The 15,236-nt window shown below is 50.0% G+C and overlaps 1 protein-coding gene across 1 annotated transcript in view; it reads right to left on the bottom strand.

The window, feature by feature from the left end:
- LOC144936831 (beta-1-syntrophin-like) overlaps positions 1–7,308 on the bottom strand; it is a 41,015-nt gene extending 33,707 nt beyond the window's left edge. The window contains exon 1 of the mRNA XM_078863995.1: positions 6,483–7,308. Coding sequence (XP_078720121.1) covers positions 6,483–7,275 — 793 coding nt within the window. The 5' untranslated portion in view covers positions 7,276–7,308. The remainder of the gene's footprint in view (positions 1–6,482) is intronic.
- Positions 7,309–15,236: the final 7,928 nt, after the last annotated feature.

The raw sequence follows: 15,236 nt of genomic DNA, 5'->3' as shown, positions 1-15,236 counted from the left end.
GGTATGGTCTGGCAGGCCAGTTCGTTCACTTAAAACGTGCGTCGGATAGCCCGTGAAACGCCCTAATATTACGACGAGATGAGAGAGCCATTCTCGTTCTTAATCCTGTTGTGTCTCACTTAAAAAAAAAAGACTTAAACTCACTCCCCCGTCGTTCTGCGGAACCAGTTTCAACGTTACCGAGCCACGCCAGCAAGACGAGGCTTGTTCGTGGATCGCTCCTCACCATAAAAACCACACCGGCGTGCCCCTCGACTCAGCGGAGTATAGCAGAGGTGTGGACTCGAGTCATGTGACTTGGACTCGAGTCAGACTCGAGTCATGAATTTGATGACTTGCGACTCGACTTGGACTTGCATAACAATGACTTTGTCCCACCTATGAGATGTGGACTCGAGTCATGTGACTTGGACTCGAGTCAGACTCGAGTCATGAATTTGATGACTTGCGACTCGACTTGGACTTGCATAACAATGACTTTGTCCCACCTCTGGAGTATAGACACAGTGCCGTGCAGGAGAGTAGATGACGTTCACTCACTCATCGTTGTCGTGATCCTTGACCTCCGTCGCAGGCGTCAAACATCACGACCGCGCCGCGGCGGGATATGGAGAAAATAAAATAAAAATCGACGGCATCTCAAGCCGCACCGCGTGATTTCATCTCGCGAGGTCTGGCAGGCGCACACGGAGGACGGATCGAGCGCATCGATTAGACGATGTCACGACGAATGTAGTGGGGGGGGGCTCAGGTGCCAACCCCCCCCCACGCCCCAGCTTTCATTCTCCCCCCACCCACAAATCCCACAAGCAAGCGCATCATTGGACACACAATGCCAAGACGCTGAGATGGAATGATCAGAGTGGCTGTGCGAATGATGAGGCCGGGTGCCGGGTGGCGAAGCGTGGCTGGCGTGGGCGAGATGTTAACCTCCTCACCTGGAATGCAGGAGGCCGTGGGTTTGATCCCGACCCTGATGCCTGTACACTTGGAGTTTGTGCATATTCTCTCTCCCCCCGTGGTCGTGTGGATTCTTCTCCGGTTCCTCCGGTTTCTCCCTCCACATTTAGAATCGAGTATTTGGCTGCTATAAATCTACACATGATGACATACATGGTGATGGCCAGGTCGCTTCTGAAAAAAAAGAGCTATGCAGCTCAGTGGGGCCTCACCCGGTAAAATAAAAATAAATATTTTGTTTAGAATTAGGCGCCTCGTGTCCAATTTCCCCTTCCTATCGCCCCAACCCGGCCACCCGCCCTACCCCTCCCTGCCAAAATAACTCCGGCGTGGCCTGGCACCTGGGCCCCCTGTAGCCCCGTGGGTCGTGGTTGGAGTTGCGACACCTACACACTGGATAGCTCGCACCCGTCCCCAGCCCACCTCGGTAAAGTAAAAAAATGTAATGTTAACGCTGCTCAAACACTGCTCAGGAATTGGATCCTGGCAAAATCTGACGTTATCCAACCTATTATTGATATAATCGTGACCTTTGCCTACCGCTTAAACCTAAGTGCCCATCGATAGCCATGTGCTCGTCACGGCCCGGACTCAACGTATGTACGCATGTGCTTATGTTGAACTTCTATCGCACCGTACGTAGCAAACTGTGCTAATCGGAGGTGCGTGGACGGGGGGGGGACAACAAGCTTACACACACAAAAATCAGTTCAAGAAATTAGTTTTAAATCTAGATTTAAAAGATCGGTGACTTCCTACTGTCGGAAGGACGAGCGTTTCAGACGGCCGCAGAAGCGCATCTGAAAGCGTCAACATCGTCATCATCAGCCACGACCATTCTTACTTCTTCTTGCACGCGTTTGTCCCACTCACGTGGTGTGTGTCCGCTGTCCTTGCCAACCTTCTCCACGCTGCCCTGTCCTGCGCCCATCTCTCTTCCCACTCCTCGGGCCACCGTGTCCCATAGCCCCACATCGCCCCCCCACCCCCACTTCTTCTTCTGCTGCCTTCCTCTTGATCTCTTTCCTTCCGCTTGCATCACTCGCCACTTTCTGACCCACATAATTTCCCTGTTGTCTCTCCACATGACCGAACCACACCACTCCTCAAGCCGTCGCCATTCCATCGCGGTCCCACGATGCGACAAACCGCCCGGCACCGACACGCGAGCCGATCTCATCGCTCCTTCTCCACGATGGACGTGCTCCAATATAATAATAACTCCTTTCCACAACTCGCAGGCGATGCCTATGTCTAATTCGGGCTCCATCAAGGGAATGTGAAGATTTCCACAGCGGAGCACGAGCTGTAAGAGAGTGAGATGAGCGGCGTCCTATAATGTAATCGAGTTGCTTGACCACTGTCATTTATTTGTATTTACTTTAAACCGTTCCATGTAATCATGACACAATAAAACAAGCCGGGCTCTCGATGTCCTCCCGTGTTTAACGCGAAGGGAGGCTTCTGAAAAGCCCGCGATAGGTTTTGAAAAGGTCGGTCACGATCGTAAAAGCTCAGCTCATTCAGTTCGCTATTTGCCGATGGCATCGATAGTTTATACATTTACATATCACCCTCAACCGGTGTCTATCCACTGCTGGACGAAAGGCCTTTTCATCATCGGGAAGTAGTAGATAAGGGAAAGCACAATGCCACGGATCCATCATCTCGCTGCTGCACGTGAGCCGACCCCATCGCTCCGTCTCTACGGTGGCCGTGCCCACCCCGCCCCCCCGGTCACGTTTTCTCTCCCAATCCTTTGGCGACCATCCAGTCACCAACTTTTTCGCCGCTAAAAGACCCCCTTAACACGACTTCAAATCGGTCGACAAGATGCTCCTGGTATGCGTTAGTTCACTATTCCTAGCACGTATTGATCCATCCACCCATGATGCCACGGCAGCAACTTCTGGCTGGCCATCGAGCAAAGGCCGTCACCGCGTCGCGCGCTTTCGGATGCGCTCCTGCGGCCGTCTGGAAAGCTCCACCGCTCCGTAGGCAACTGCGCTAATCGGAGGTGCGGGGGGAAGGACAACAAACTAAACACAGAAAAAGCAGTTCTGAAGAAATTATTTTTTTAAAGAAATGTCTAGTAAAACTCCGCATATCCAACACGCCTGTCCGCCGTCGTCTCCCCAGTGCTGATGGTCACACGCATCACATCAGGTGCTGATCGAAGAGTATGCTCAGGAAGAGTTCTGGCACCACTCGCCATTGATTGTATCCATCAACAAAAGTGTAACAGAACACAAAAAAATGTTAAACACGGTTTACATTTTTTTGCATTAAAAAACTTTCATTTAACGTTTCGACGTTTCATTTTAATTAAGTTCGAGCGGTAACGTAATCTTGCAAAGCGGTACCAACGGAGCTGTCGTTGCTCTCATTTCGCGAAGACGTGACGCTCCAACAGCGCTAAATGTTCGAGACCGTGAGCGTAACGACGATGCGATCAGGGCAAGAGGAGCCGCGATGTATAAATAGCCTCGAGGTGCGACCGTGCGAGACAAATTAAATATTGGGGCCCCACCTGACCGATCGCCGCACCCCCTGAGCTTGATAATGTCTTCACTACGCCACCGAAGGAAATTAAACCCGGGTTGCCCGGGGTCTTAGTGCAAGTGCTCAAAGCATTGCTTAACTGCTTAACACACACAGACTTGAGTACACAGAGAGACTCGAAAACACACACACACGCAGACCCAAGCACACACACACACATACAGACCCAAGAACACACACACACCCAAGCACACACACACGCAGACCCAAGAACACACACCCACATCCAAGCACACACACACACAGACCCAAGAACACCCACACAGACCCAAGAACCCACACACAGACCCAAGAACACAAACACACGCACACACACACAAACCCAAGCACACACACACGCAGACCCAAGAAAACACACACCCAAGAACACACACACACGCACACCCAAGCACACACACACGCAGACCCAAGAACACATACACGCAGACCCAGGAACACACACACGCAGACCCAAGAACACACACACGCAGACCCAGGAACACACACGCAGACCCAAGAACACACACACGCAGACCCAAGCACACACACACGCAGACCCAAGCACACACACACGCAGACCCAAGCACACACACACACACCCAAGAACACACACACACACAGACCCAAGAACACACACACACACAGACCCAAGAACACACACACACACAGACCCAAGAACACACACACATGCACACACACACGCAGACCCAAGCACACACACAACACCCACCCACATCCACACAGGAAACACTTGGCCACACAGATCTCTCTCCCCCCACCCACCCACCCACTCCTCACCGAGTCGGTAACGTCCAAGCCACTCTCTTCATCCCGAGCCGCGGGCTCGGAACGGCCCCTCGTGGTGCAGCCCAAACAGAGGTGGCTGCGGCCAGGGGATCTCCACGCCCGACCGCTTTCGTCTCTCCACTGCCGACGTCTTCACACGCCGCATGGGGCGACCCAGTGCCACTTCGCCACTCACGCTGACCTTGGCAGTGCGCTAACCGTTGCACCACCGCTCCCCAAACAAGGACAAAAATCCCCCGTATAGCCTTAACGGAAGGTTGAGTGCAAAGTGATTCTCGCGAGCACCCTCTCGGCCGCCTTTGTCTCCCTAATGGCTATGTTGATACACCGCACCGGTTGCTCATTTGAGGCCGAGTCGACCTAGGAGATGCACAGGGACCGGTTCAGATAATCGAACTCGGGTCGCCGGGATTCGCAGCGCAGCGCGCTAACCGCTGCACCACCGCTCCCCACCAAACACACACAGATACATACACTCAGACACACACACGCAGATACATACAGACACACATACACACAGATACATACACTCAGATACATACACTCAGACACACACACGCAGATACATACAGACACACACACACGCAGATACATACAGACACACATACACACAGATACATACACTCAGACACACACACGCAGATACATACACTCAGACACACACACGCAGATACATACAGACACACATACACACAGATACATACACTCAGACACACACACGCAGATACATACAGACACACATACACACATACACACAGATACATACACTCAGACACACACACGCAGATACATACAGACACACATACACACAGATACATACACTCAGATACATACACTCAGACACACACAGGGGACTACGCACACGATGGCATAAGAGCCACAGGTCAAGTTCGAATATTCAACTTCCCACTGATATTTAAAAACGCATGCCCCGGGGAATCGAACCTATGCTTGCAGAGAAGCAGGCATCGTGAGTGCTGGGAGCACGGCAGCACCGCGTGCGATGCTAGCCTCGTCCATCACAAGTTGCCCGACAAGAGAAGAGTCGTCAGATCTTGAAGCTCTCAAAACTTTTTGACCACACCCAGCGCCAGTGAGATTTTTTTAACTGTAAACTTTCGATTCAACGGCGGCCGAGAACCAACCCGTCAAAGTGGTGGCATTTGCTTTAACAAGGCCCGGCTCTGCCGATGACGCCCCAGGGGTTCGAAACCGGTCACAGGTTCGCGTTTGCTTTTCTTGAGAAAGATTCTCACGCTGGATGGAGTTGGGTTGAGAAGAGGCCACGGGCCCGTGGAATAATTACAACGCACGCCACGGACAGTTTGGCCAGGTATTAACAGCGGAACATACATGTCAACCCCCTCATCAGTGCCCTACCTTGTTACAGGCCAATTCAGACCGTAGTGGTCACCCCGTGCCACTTATACATCTCAACGTTCATCCGACAAAGTCTCATCACAAGGGAGAAACACATTTTTTTTGCCCGTATTGAAGCGGCTGTACGCCGTATGGAACATGAAAACTCCATTTCCCTGTACAAGAACACGGGGTAATTCCGTATGGGTTGACAGGTGTGGTGAATTGATACAGGGTGCGTAATGCAGAACGGATTAATGTTACTCGACAGCCAAGCACACGGTACGTAAACTGCATTACACACTGTCAACTTAAACAGGACACGTAATACAACTACCTGGAATTACGTCACGAGGCAACTTGCCACTATTAAAACATCGTAATCCGACGCAACATTCTAAATACATACCCGGTAAGAGAGAACCCAGTGCGCGCTGGTGCTGTAATTACAATCCTGAAGACACTTGCCACAAAAATCTGGAATCGCTCCCAAACTTCATATCTGCCATCAATCTCCCCAAAGTCGCTTAACGTGCCGACACCACTCATCGCTTTGGCAAAATATACACACAGCCGCTAGGGCGAACACATTCACACATAAAAAAAAAGTCGCTTTCAACTAGCGACGAAACATCGCTAAGTTGGCTACAACTTGTAGCGACCACCAGCTCCCCCAAAATCAACGCCACTTTTTTCGGGCACGTCTCGGCGACATTTCGCGGAGAGTATTCGAACAAGAAAAACAAGACCGGCAAACACCGCCACCACCACCACGACCAACCAACCAACCAACCCCCCATCCCTCCCCGCCGCACCTTCCAGCAGCACGTCTCTGCCGGCCGTCTTGAGCGCCTGCACCGCTCGATCGTGAGTCGCTTCCCGCAGGTCCGCTCCGTTCACCGCCAGGATCGCGTCTCCCACGTGCAGAGCTCCCGTCTGCTCGGCCGCGAGACCCGGGAAGATCTTCGAGATGACCACGGGCATTCTGTTCTCGCGGCCGCCCTTGATGCTGATCCCCAAGCCGCCCGACTCCCGCTTCAACACGCGCACGACGCGCTTCTGCTCCGTGTGCGGCTCGCCGACGCAGCTCAACGCCACCGCTCCTGGGCTCGGGCTAAGGCTGGGGCTCAGGTTGGGACTCCGAATCCCGTTGGACAACCCTCCCGTCCCCGGCGAGGGGACCGGCGGCGTGCCGCCTCCCCCGTTGGCGGTGCCGTTGACGAGTGCCGTCGTCGCTTCTTCGGGGCCCGAGAGCGTGAGCGCGTCCCGGGAGAGCGTCACGCGCACGCGGCCCCAGCGACCTCCGCGCCCGAGCACCTCCAGCAACTCGCTCCTCGGCATCACGCCGACACCGCAAGTCGCCATGACTGTTGCTACTGATGGAGAGAGAGAGAACGCCGCCGCCGCCGCCTTGCCCGTGTCCTCCTGCTTGTGAGCTGCCCCTGGTCTCGAGTCTGGCCAGCACGTTGCTACTGCTGCTACTGCTGCTCCGTGGAGCGCACGACCGCTCGGTGCACAGACTTGCTCCACGGGCGTCGTCTCCCATCGGCGCGCGCCACTGTCATGTGACCGCGGCGTGTTTAGTGCGCTCCGCGTGCGTGTGCACATTCCTTCGCGTTCTCCCCCCCCCCGCTCAGCCACTCACCGACCCAACCCACACCGCCCGTCTCTCTCTCTCTACCCACCCATTCACCCAACAATCCACCCTCTCTCTCTCTCCACCACGTACCCTCCCTCCCCTAGAGTGACTGCCTCCTCTTCCTACCCAACCCATCAACTCCACCCACGCAAACCAACCATTCATTCACTTCTCTGTTCCTCTCTACGATCCCTGTCGCCACCATCCCCCCACCTTGTCAGCCCACTTCCGACTCCCTGAAAGCAGCCCTGCAGCACGAGTTTGCTTAATGGGGGCGGGGGGGAGATATTTAAAAATATATTTGGGGGGGGGTGGGTCACGGTCAATGTCAAACAAGTGTTAAACAAACGTTAAACGCAAGTGTGAAACTCCAAACTAAATAAATACGTAGTTTAACACGTAGGCTTTCGCGACCAATATTATTCATAATCAACGTTTTTGGGTTTAGATCGCGTTATTTATAAATTTGGATGTTGTGGTTTCACGCTTTAACACACCGGGTGGGCTAAAGCAGTGAACTATTTGTCTTTTGTCAACGTGACACTTTTTTACTGATTGGCCGTGTCGGGTGGTGGAGGGTTACGACACATTTATAAATAACGCGATCTAAACCCAAAAACGTTGATTATAAATAAATACTGCCATATAACTGGTGTTATTGTCCCGATATCAACTAAGGATATATCAAGGTGGGGGGGGAGGGCTGAGCCTTTAGAAGGGGTGGGTTGTCGGAGAGAGGGGGGGGGGCTCAAAGCCCTGTCGCCTGCTCCATTCCACCCTCGTGTCCCCCTCGGCCATCAAACACCAACGAAGACAAACAGCGCCCCACCACTCCTCCAGCCTCCAACAGGCTGCCCAAGGCTAAGTTGCTGTTCGCGAGTGCACCTTGTCAAAGCCCGCACGGTGCACGACAAGGGTTGTGTATTGGTTGGTTAAGGGGCCGTCCATAAAAGACGTCACGCACCTAGGGCGGGGGGGGTCAGACATTTGTGACGATGTGTGACGAGGGGGGGGTGGCAGAGTTTTGTGACGTCATATTTAAGGGGGGGTCTGACTTTTTGTGACGCCGTGTGACGAGGGGGGAGGGGGTCAAAAATCGTCCAAAAATCGTCCAAAATCGCGTGACGTCATTTATGGACGGCCACTAACCACGCCCGACCGCCTTTGTCTCCCCCCCCCCCCGTGTTGATATTTACACACCGCATCGGGTACCCATTTTGAGGGTGGACTCGCCTTCGGGGCAAGGCCCAGAACGGCTTCTGATATCATTCGCCGCCGATGTTAGCCGTGGCTGGGAATCGAACTCGGGTCACCCGCGATTCATTCCGTGGCGTTGTGCGCTAACCACGGCGCCACCGCTCCCCGTACCATCACGCGACCTCCGGTCATCTTCGCCGAGCGGCTTTTGGCGAACAAATCGAACGGAGGCGGCGGTCACCGGCATCGCTACTTCTGCGGCCGTCTGGAACGCTCTTCCTTCCGATATTAGGAATCCACTGAGACCTTACGCACTTTTTAAATCATCTCGATTGAAAACTCTTTTATTTAGAACTGCTTGTCGTTGCGTTCTAGTTTGTTGTCCTTCCCCACCCCCTCACCTCCGATAAGCACGGTGGTGAGCTCTCAATACTCTGATGGTGCATTGTTTTTGAGTTGTACGCCTTTTGGCGTCATCTGGTCCAACACCAGTGGAGACTAGGCTCTAAGAAAAGCCGTCTCGGGTGTGGATCAATCAATTTCAAGGACAGTGCATACATTACCAGAGTTATCTCTTCTTGTTTGCATTTCGACTGCTTGTGTTGTGGTTATTGCAAACATGATCCCTTGTATAAAGGTGTCAGTTTTGGTGCAAGATAAAATGGTAAAACCCTATTACTATTCATAATCAACGTTTTTGGGTTTAGATCGCGTTATTTATAAATGTGTCGTAACCCTCCACCACCCGACACGGCCAATCAGTAAAAAGTGTCACATTGACAAAAGACAAATATCGATTTAAAGCTTTCGTGACTGCAGGGATTCATCTTCTTGGTTCTTTCGGTAAAGTCACGTAGAATGGAAATAATAAAATAATAAAAATAAAACATAATAAAATAATTCTCACGACGTTTCTGCCACAACGCAGAAACGTCGTGAGAATTATTTCAGAGTCAGACTCTGTCTCCTCGACAGACCTGTTCTCCACCTGAGGACGGCTGCTTGCGTTGTGGCCGAAACGTCGTGAGAATTATTTTATTATGTTTTATTTTTATTATTTTATTATTTCCATTCTACGTGACTTTACCGAAAGAACCAAGAAGAAGAAAAGACAAACACTTCACTGCTTTAGCCCACCGGTGTGTTGAAGCGTGAAACCACAACATTATTACTATATCTTGCTACTGGCAAAGGAGGTCTCATAATGGTGTGAAAGAAGTTCAATGTGCCCCCCCCCTCTCTCTCTGTGTGTGTACGGGGTAAGAACATTCCCGTTCGAGAAGCGACTTCGCCCACTGCGCAGTTCGCACGGCGCTCACCTGGGAGTTGTACACGGACGGTAATGATTAACGCGTCGTAAAACGATAACAGAGCACGTGTCTCACCGGTAAGTCCACTTCCAAACAAGTCATAAAAAAGAATGCACATGTATGGGGCCGTCTATAAATGACGTCACGCGAGTTTGGACCATTCTTGACCCCCCCTCCCCTTCGTCACACGGCGTCACAAAAAGTCAGAACCCCCCTCAAATATGACGTCACAAAGTTCTGCCCCCCCTCCCCCAAAAAAAATGAAACATGCTTCAAATCGCTTTAAACTATTGTCGTTGTAGTGCGTATTTAATGTGGTGCTGCACTTTGATGTTGTAGGAGAAAACATATTTAAATTATATTTAATTAAGTAGAACGTGTTGTCTATATGTATTTAAAGTTGCGCATTTTGATGTGACGTCACATATCTCAACCCCCCCCCCCCTCGTCACACATCGTCACAAATGTCTGACCCCCCCCCCTAGGTGCGTGACGTCATTTATGGACGGCCCCAATGGATGTCTCAATTAAACTTTTTTTATTACTTTTACCAGGTAAGGTCCACTGAGCTATATAGTTCTTCTTCCGGAAGCCAGCGGGCCACAAATGATTGCTCAACTACAGTAAGTGGCTTATCATGTGGACATTTACAGCGGCCAAATACTGTACTCGATAAACGTATGCTCCCAACTGTGGAGGGAAAAACCGGATGGACCCGGAAAATAAAAATCTTACGCGACCACGGGGAGAACATTCACACTCCAAATATACATGCGTTAGGGTCTCCTTGTACACCAGGCGAGGTAGTTAACATCTCCCAAGCCACCGTGGCGCCCTCTCTTGTCGCGTTTTCCAACACGTGTTGTTGGTTGTCTTTGTAGATACAGGGCAGTATTTGGTTAGCAGTACAGGAGCCGACGGTTGACCATACCTGTCAACCCACGCGATTGTTCAGGTCCGTACTGCGTACAGCCGTTTCAATACGGGCAAAGACATGTTTTTTGTCTATTTGTTTGTGTTTCTCCCTTGTGATGGGACTTTGTAGGATGAATGCTGTGATGTATAAGGGGCACGCGGTGACCAATGAGGTCTGAATTGGTTTGTGATAAGGTCGGGCACTGATAATTGGTTGACCGGCTGTCGGTGAGTGTCTGTAAAACATTTCCTTTGTGCTGGTTTGTATCGAAAATGGTGGGCAACTTTTTAGGGTACAGTCCAGAAGAGGCACGTAACGTTGCACGAATATTTCACCGATATTGGCTCACGGATTTACGAGTTACGGCGACTCTCTTCCTCTCCTCGCAACGAAACAGACACAGAAGGCCCTCGTTCTCAAGTTGGAAAGCGTTGAAGAAAATGCTGGACAGCTCCTCCCGGGTTTGTGATGTGTCAACGGACGATCGCATACCTCTTCTTGGTTCTTTCGGTAAAGTCACGTAAGAAGGGAAATAATAAAATAATAAAAATAAAACATAATAAAATAATTCGGCTGCTTGCGTTGTGGCCGAAACGTCGTGAGAATTATTTTATTATGTTTTATTTTTATTATTTTATTATTTCCCTTCTACGTTACTTTACCGAAAGAACCAAGAAGATGAATCCCTGCAGTCACGAAAGCTTTAAATCGAACTTTGATCGCATACTTGTCAACCCCTTATCGGTGCCTAACTTATTACGGACCAATTCAGACCTTATTGGTCACCTGCCGTACGCCTGATAAATCGCAACGTTAATCCCACAAAGTCCCATCACAAGGGAGAAACACAAACAGACAATTTAATTGTTGCTCGTATTGAAACGGCTGTACGCCGTATGGACTTGAAAACTCAATTTCCCTGGACAAGAATTCGGGTTCAAACCGCGTGGGTTGACACGGCATGCGATCGCCGCGCGGGTAAAATATGCGCCTCGCCACACGATGCTCTGTGAACGTGTCACGGGTCATCCCGGCCTCCTCGTTAACGAGTAGACTTTGGCCTGTCAGCAACTAAACAGTCACATGGACCGAGGCACGCGCGCCTGTGCACGGGCAATACGTTGTGCGTGTACGGTTTAAGCCATGCGTTTGCAGAACTCCATCCTGTCCTCGCATTTAAATACATTAACAGTTCCCCAGAGTTTAACAGGCTGTTTAACAAGCTCGACTCTTCTGGTGAGATCCATAATGTTGAAACTGGTCCAGAGATTTCTTGCTTGATACAAATGTTTGATAAAATTGGTCTTGATAGACAATCGACTGATGGACTAATATGATCTCGCTGTCGCTTGGTGAAGCTAGTTGTAATTAGTTGGGAAACGTTGCACTCGAATTGTAAATGTTGTGAGTTTACTCTCCAAAACACCTGTGTGCTGTACTCGTAACGATGTAGCATGTTTAATTTACGTGACAAACCCTACTAATTGGCTGTGTCGGGTGGTTGCGGGTTTAACGACGCATTTATATTTACGCGATCTAACCCAAAACCCTCTACGATTGATACAATGATCTTGTATTGTATTATGGAAATGTGAAGACACAGAACGGAATTCTGATCATATTTGATGTTAGCCATAATGACCCAAGGGTCGAGGTGCGTAACGAGTTTGTGCAGTATATAGTAGCAGGGTTGGCTACGTACGGTGCGAAAGAAGTTCAACACACACACACATACGTGCGGTGATGTGCAAAGGTGGACCAGAGGCGGAGTGGCAACCGAAAGAGGTCACACGATCCAACGGGATGCGAAACCGCGTAGACGGAGTTTTGAAATCGCCTCGTGTGCAGATGCCAGGCGGGCTGTCGCATCGCGACACCGCGACATTTGACGACGGCTCGGAGAGACCTGCGCCAAGCAGTGGATAGACCACAGCTGAAGATGACGCTACGGTTGTAGTGGATACAATTTTAGGATTTCACCGAGCATTTAAAAACACACGAGGACTGGCACGCCGTTACGACTTCGCGCGCGGAAAATAATAACAATCCCCACTCACTCCAAGACAGCAGATGCACACTTTTAACCCAATTATGCATTTGTTTTGCACTAGAATTCCCGTTAAATCAAAGTGACAGGAATTCCCGCGCGAAGCCCCGTGGTTGCAACTCGTTGCACCGCGGGGTGTCGGACGTGCTCTGTTATTGTTGTTGGATGGCGTTCCATCAGAGTTCAAGAAACCCACCTTTTTTGAAGACGAGGAGCAAAGCAACCACCAGTGGCTTTTACAAATAACTTAACACGCCCACGCGGTGGCCAAGCGATTAAATAATTAAGCGTGCTCGGTTTGACAGTTTCATCATTAATCACCGTTATTCTTGATTTTCCAGGATTTGCAATGCAAATAAGTGCTCACTCTTCCCGTACATTCCATTTAGACTACCTTAATTAAGCAGACGATTGCATGTCGACACATTCTTTTTGACCAAAAATAAAGGCGTGAAAACCAGTATAATTGTGATAAATATATTTAAACGTCTGTTCATTACTGTATTTGTAAGTTATGGTTAAATTTATAATTGAATTTTGGTTGACAATCTAAAAATGTAGCTTTCACTAAAGGTGTAATAATTGCCACCTGTCGCAAATGGTCACAGTAATGACTCCACGAACAGTATAACATTATGGTGACAGTACGGGCCTCGAGTGTCCATGCCATTGCAAACAAGAAAGTTAATAAGAAGGTAAAGGTGCAGCCCTGCATTCGCTTGCTCACGCCACTGCTGTCAGAAGGGACTCCACTAGAGGGGGATCTAGAAGCGCTCTAGTTATCCAACTCTGACACGCTGACCGGACGCTTTGGAAGAGGTGGGAGGACAAAGACAAAGATTTCCCCCGTATAGTCTTAACAGACTGCTGGGGAAAGTGCTGTTAGCGAGTAGCACCGATGAAGGCCGGCACGGCACACGAGGGAGGGGGTGGGTGGCCAGCACCACGCCCGTGGCGGTGTCTACGCACCGCACCAGGCACTCATTTGAGGCCCAGGACCGGTGCAGATAATCGTCACCGGGTGTTGGTGGCCGCGAGCGGGAATCGAACTCGGGTCGCCGAGTTCGTCCAGTTTGGATAAGAAAAGTGCCCATTGTTTAAATTGACGCACTACCTCTGGATTGTATGTGCCAAGGCCGTAATTATAATATATATTGGGGGGGGGGGACACCCCCTCCCCCCCCCCCAATATTCAAATATGCTCAAAATGTCCCCCCCCCAATATATTGCTATAAAATAGATTTATGTTTATATGATTGTGGTTATGGTTGTACTTTATTAATCCCGAATCTCTGCCATTATATACAATGAAACAAGTTAAAAAAATAAAAAAAAACAGCAATGTAATGCAATACACTATTAGACATTATTGCAAAAAAGATTTTTTTTTAAAGTCCATCCCATATGTTAGTGAATTGTTTTTATATTTTAGACAGGAAATTCGTTTTCAAATTTAGATTTTTTTTTTTTCCTAGGGGGGGACCCCCTGGAAGATTTGGTCCCCCCCAATGTTGACTCCATGGCTACGGCCTTGGTATGTGCTCACTATTACACCATCAAAAGCATCCAAACTGGAACATATTGGAATAAAATGATCAATTGCTACACGCGCGCGCGCATAATTACGTAACGTTTTGTGAGAAAGGTTACGTATCCTTGTTAATAGATTAAACAATCGATCACATCCGTATATTCTATGAACGCACGCAACTCGAGTGAGTGCCTATTACAGGATTTACGGTAAGGAAACACCATCAATATTAACTTACACCCCCCCCCCCCAAAAAAAAAACACATCGATGCTTCAATTGTCAGGTCATCGCCTCGTCGAATGTTCCGTCTGTGCAACTTTGGCCACGCGTCGTATCACGGGCCACAAACACCCTCCCACCCTCTCACCCTTTGCACGTTCCGTGCGTTTCTGCCTCCCGTGCAGTTTACCCTTTTAGAAAATCAGGTGTCACGGATCACCGAATTTAACGCGCATTCCTGATTGGTATATCCATCCCAATTGCTTTCACGCTAATTACATATTAAAGAGAGGGGGGGTGCAGGCTAGTATACCACGTGTATACGCCTATGACTAAATCAACTCACAAGCTAAATCGGTTCTTACCCCGCAGAGTGCTTGGATGGGCGATTGCCATGCATATAATCATGTTTGTCGGCTGATGAGGGGCTACGTTGTTCAGCAGGGGGACAGTGCAGAAGAATCAATCGTTGCGCTATTGTCTGAGCACCCTGCCTTCATTAACGCAGGCGGACCAGAGTGAAAGTGCGAAGTATGGTCAAACAGCCCCGACGATCAGCACAGAATGGGGGACCTCACCAGCGATGGACTGGCAAAGAGCTGCCCACACATGCCACCGTCTTTTATGCACAAACCGCGCCTACGATGGGAATCAACTTGTCTGAAGTGGCCACTTTTATGCGACCCGATTTCACCTCTCTGCAGAGGAA

This window comes from Lampetra fluviatilis, chromosome 17, assembly GCF_964198595.1.
Source record: "Lampetra fluviatilis chromosome 17, kcLamFluv1.1, whole genome shotgun sequence".
NCBI classification, from domain to species: Eukaryota; Metazoa; Chordata; class Hyperoartia; order Petromyzontiformes; family Petromyzontidae; genus Lampetra; species Lampetra fluviatilis.
This window is presented reverse-complemented; position numbering and strand designations above follow the sequence as displayed.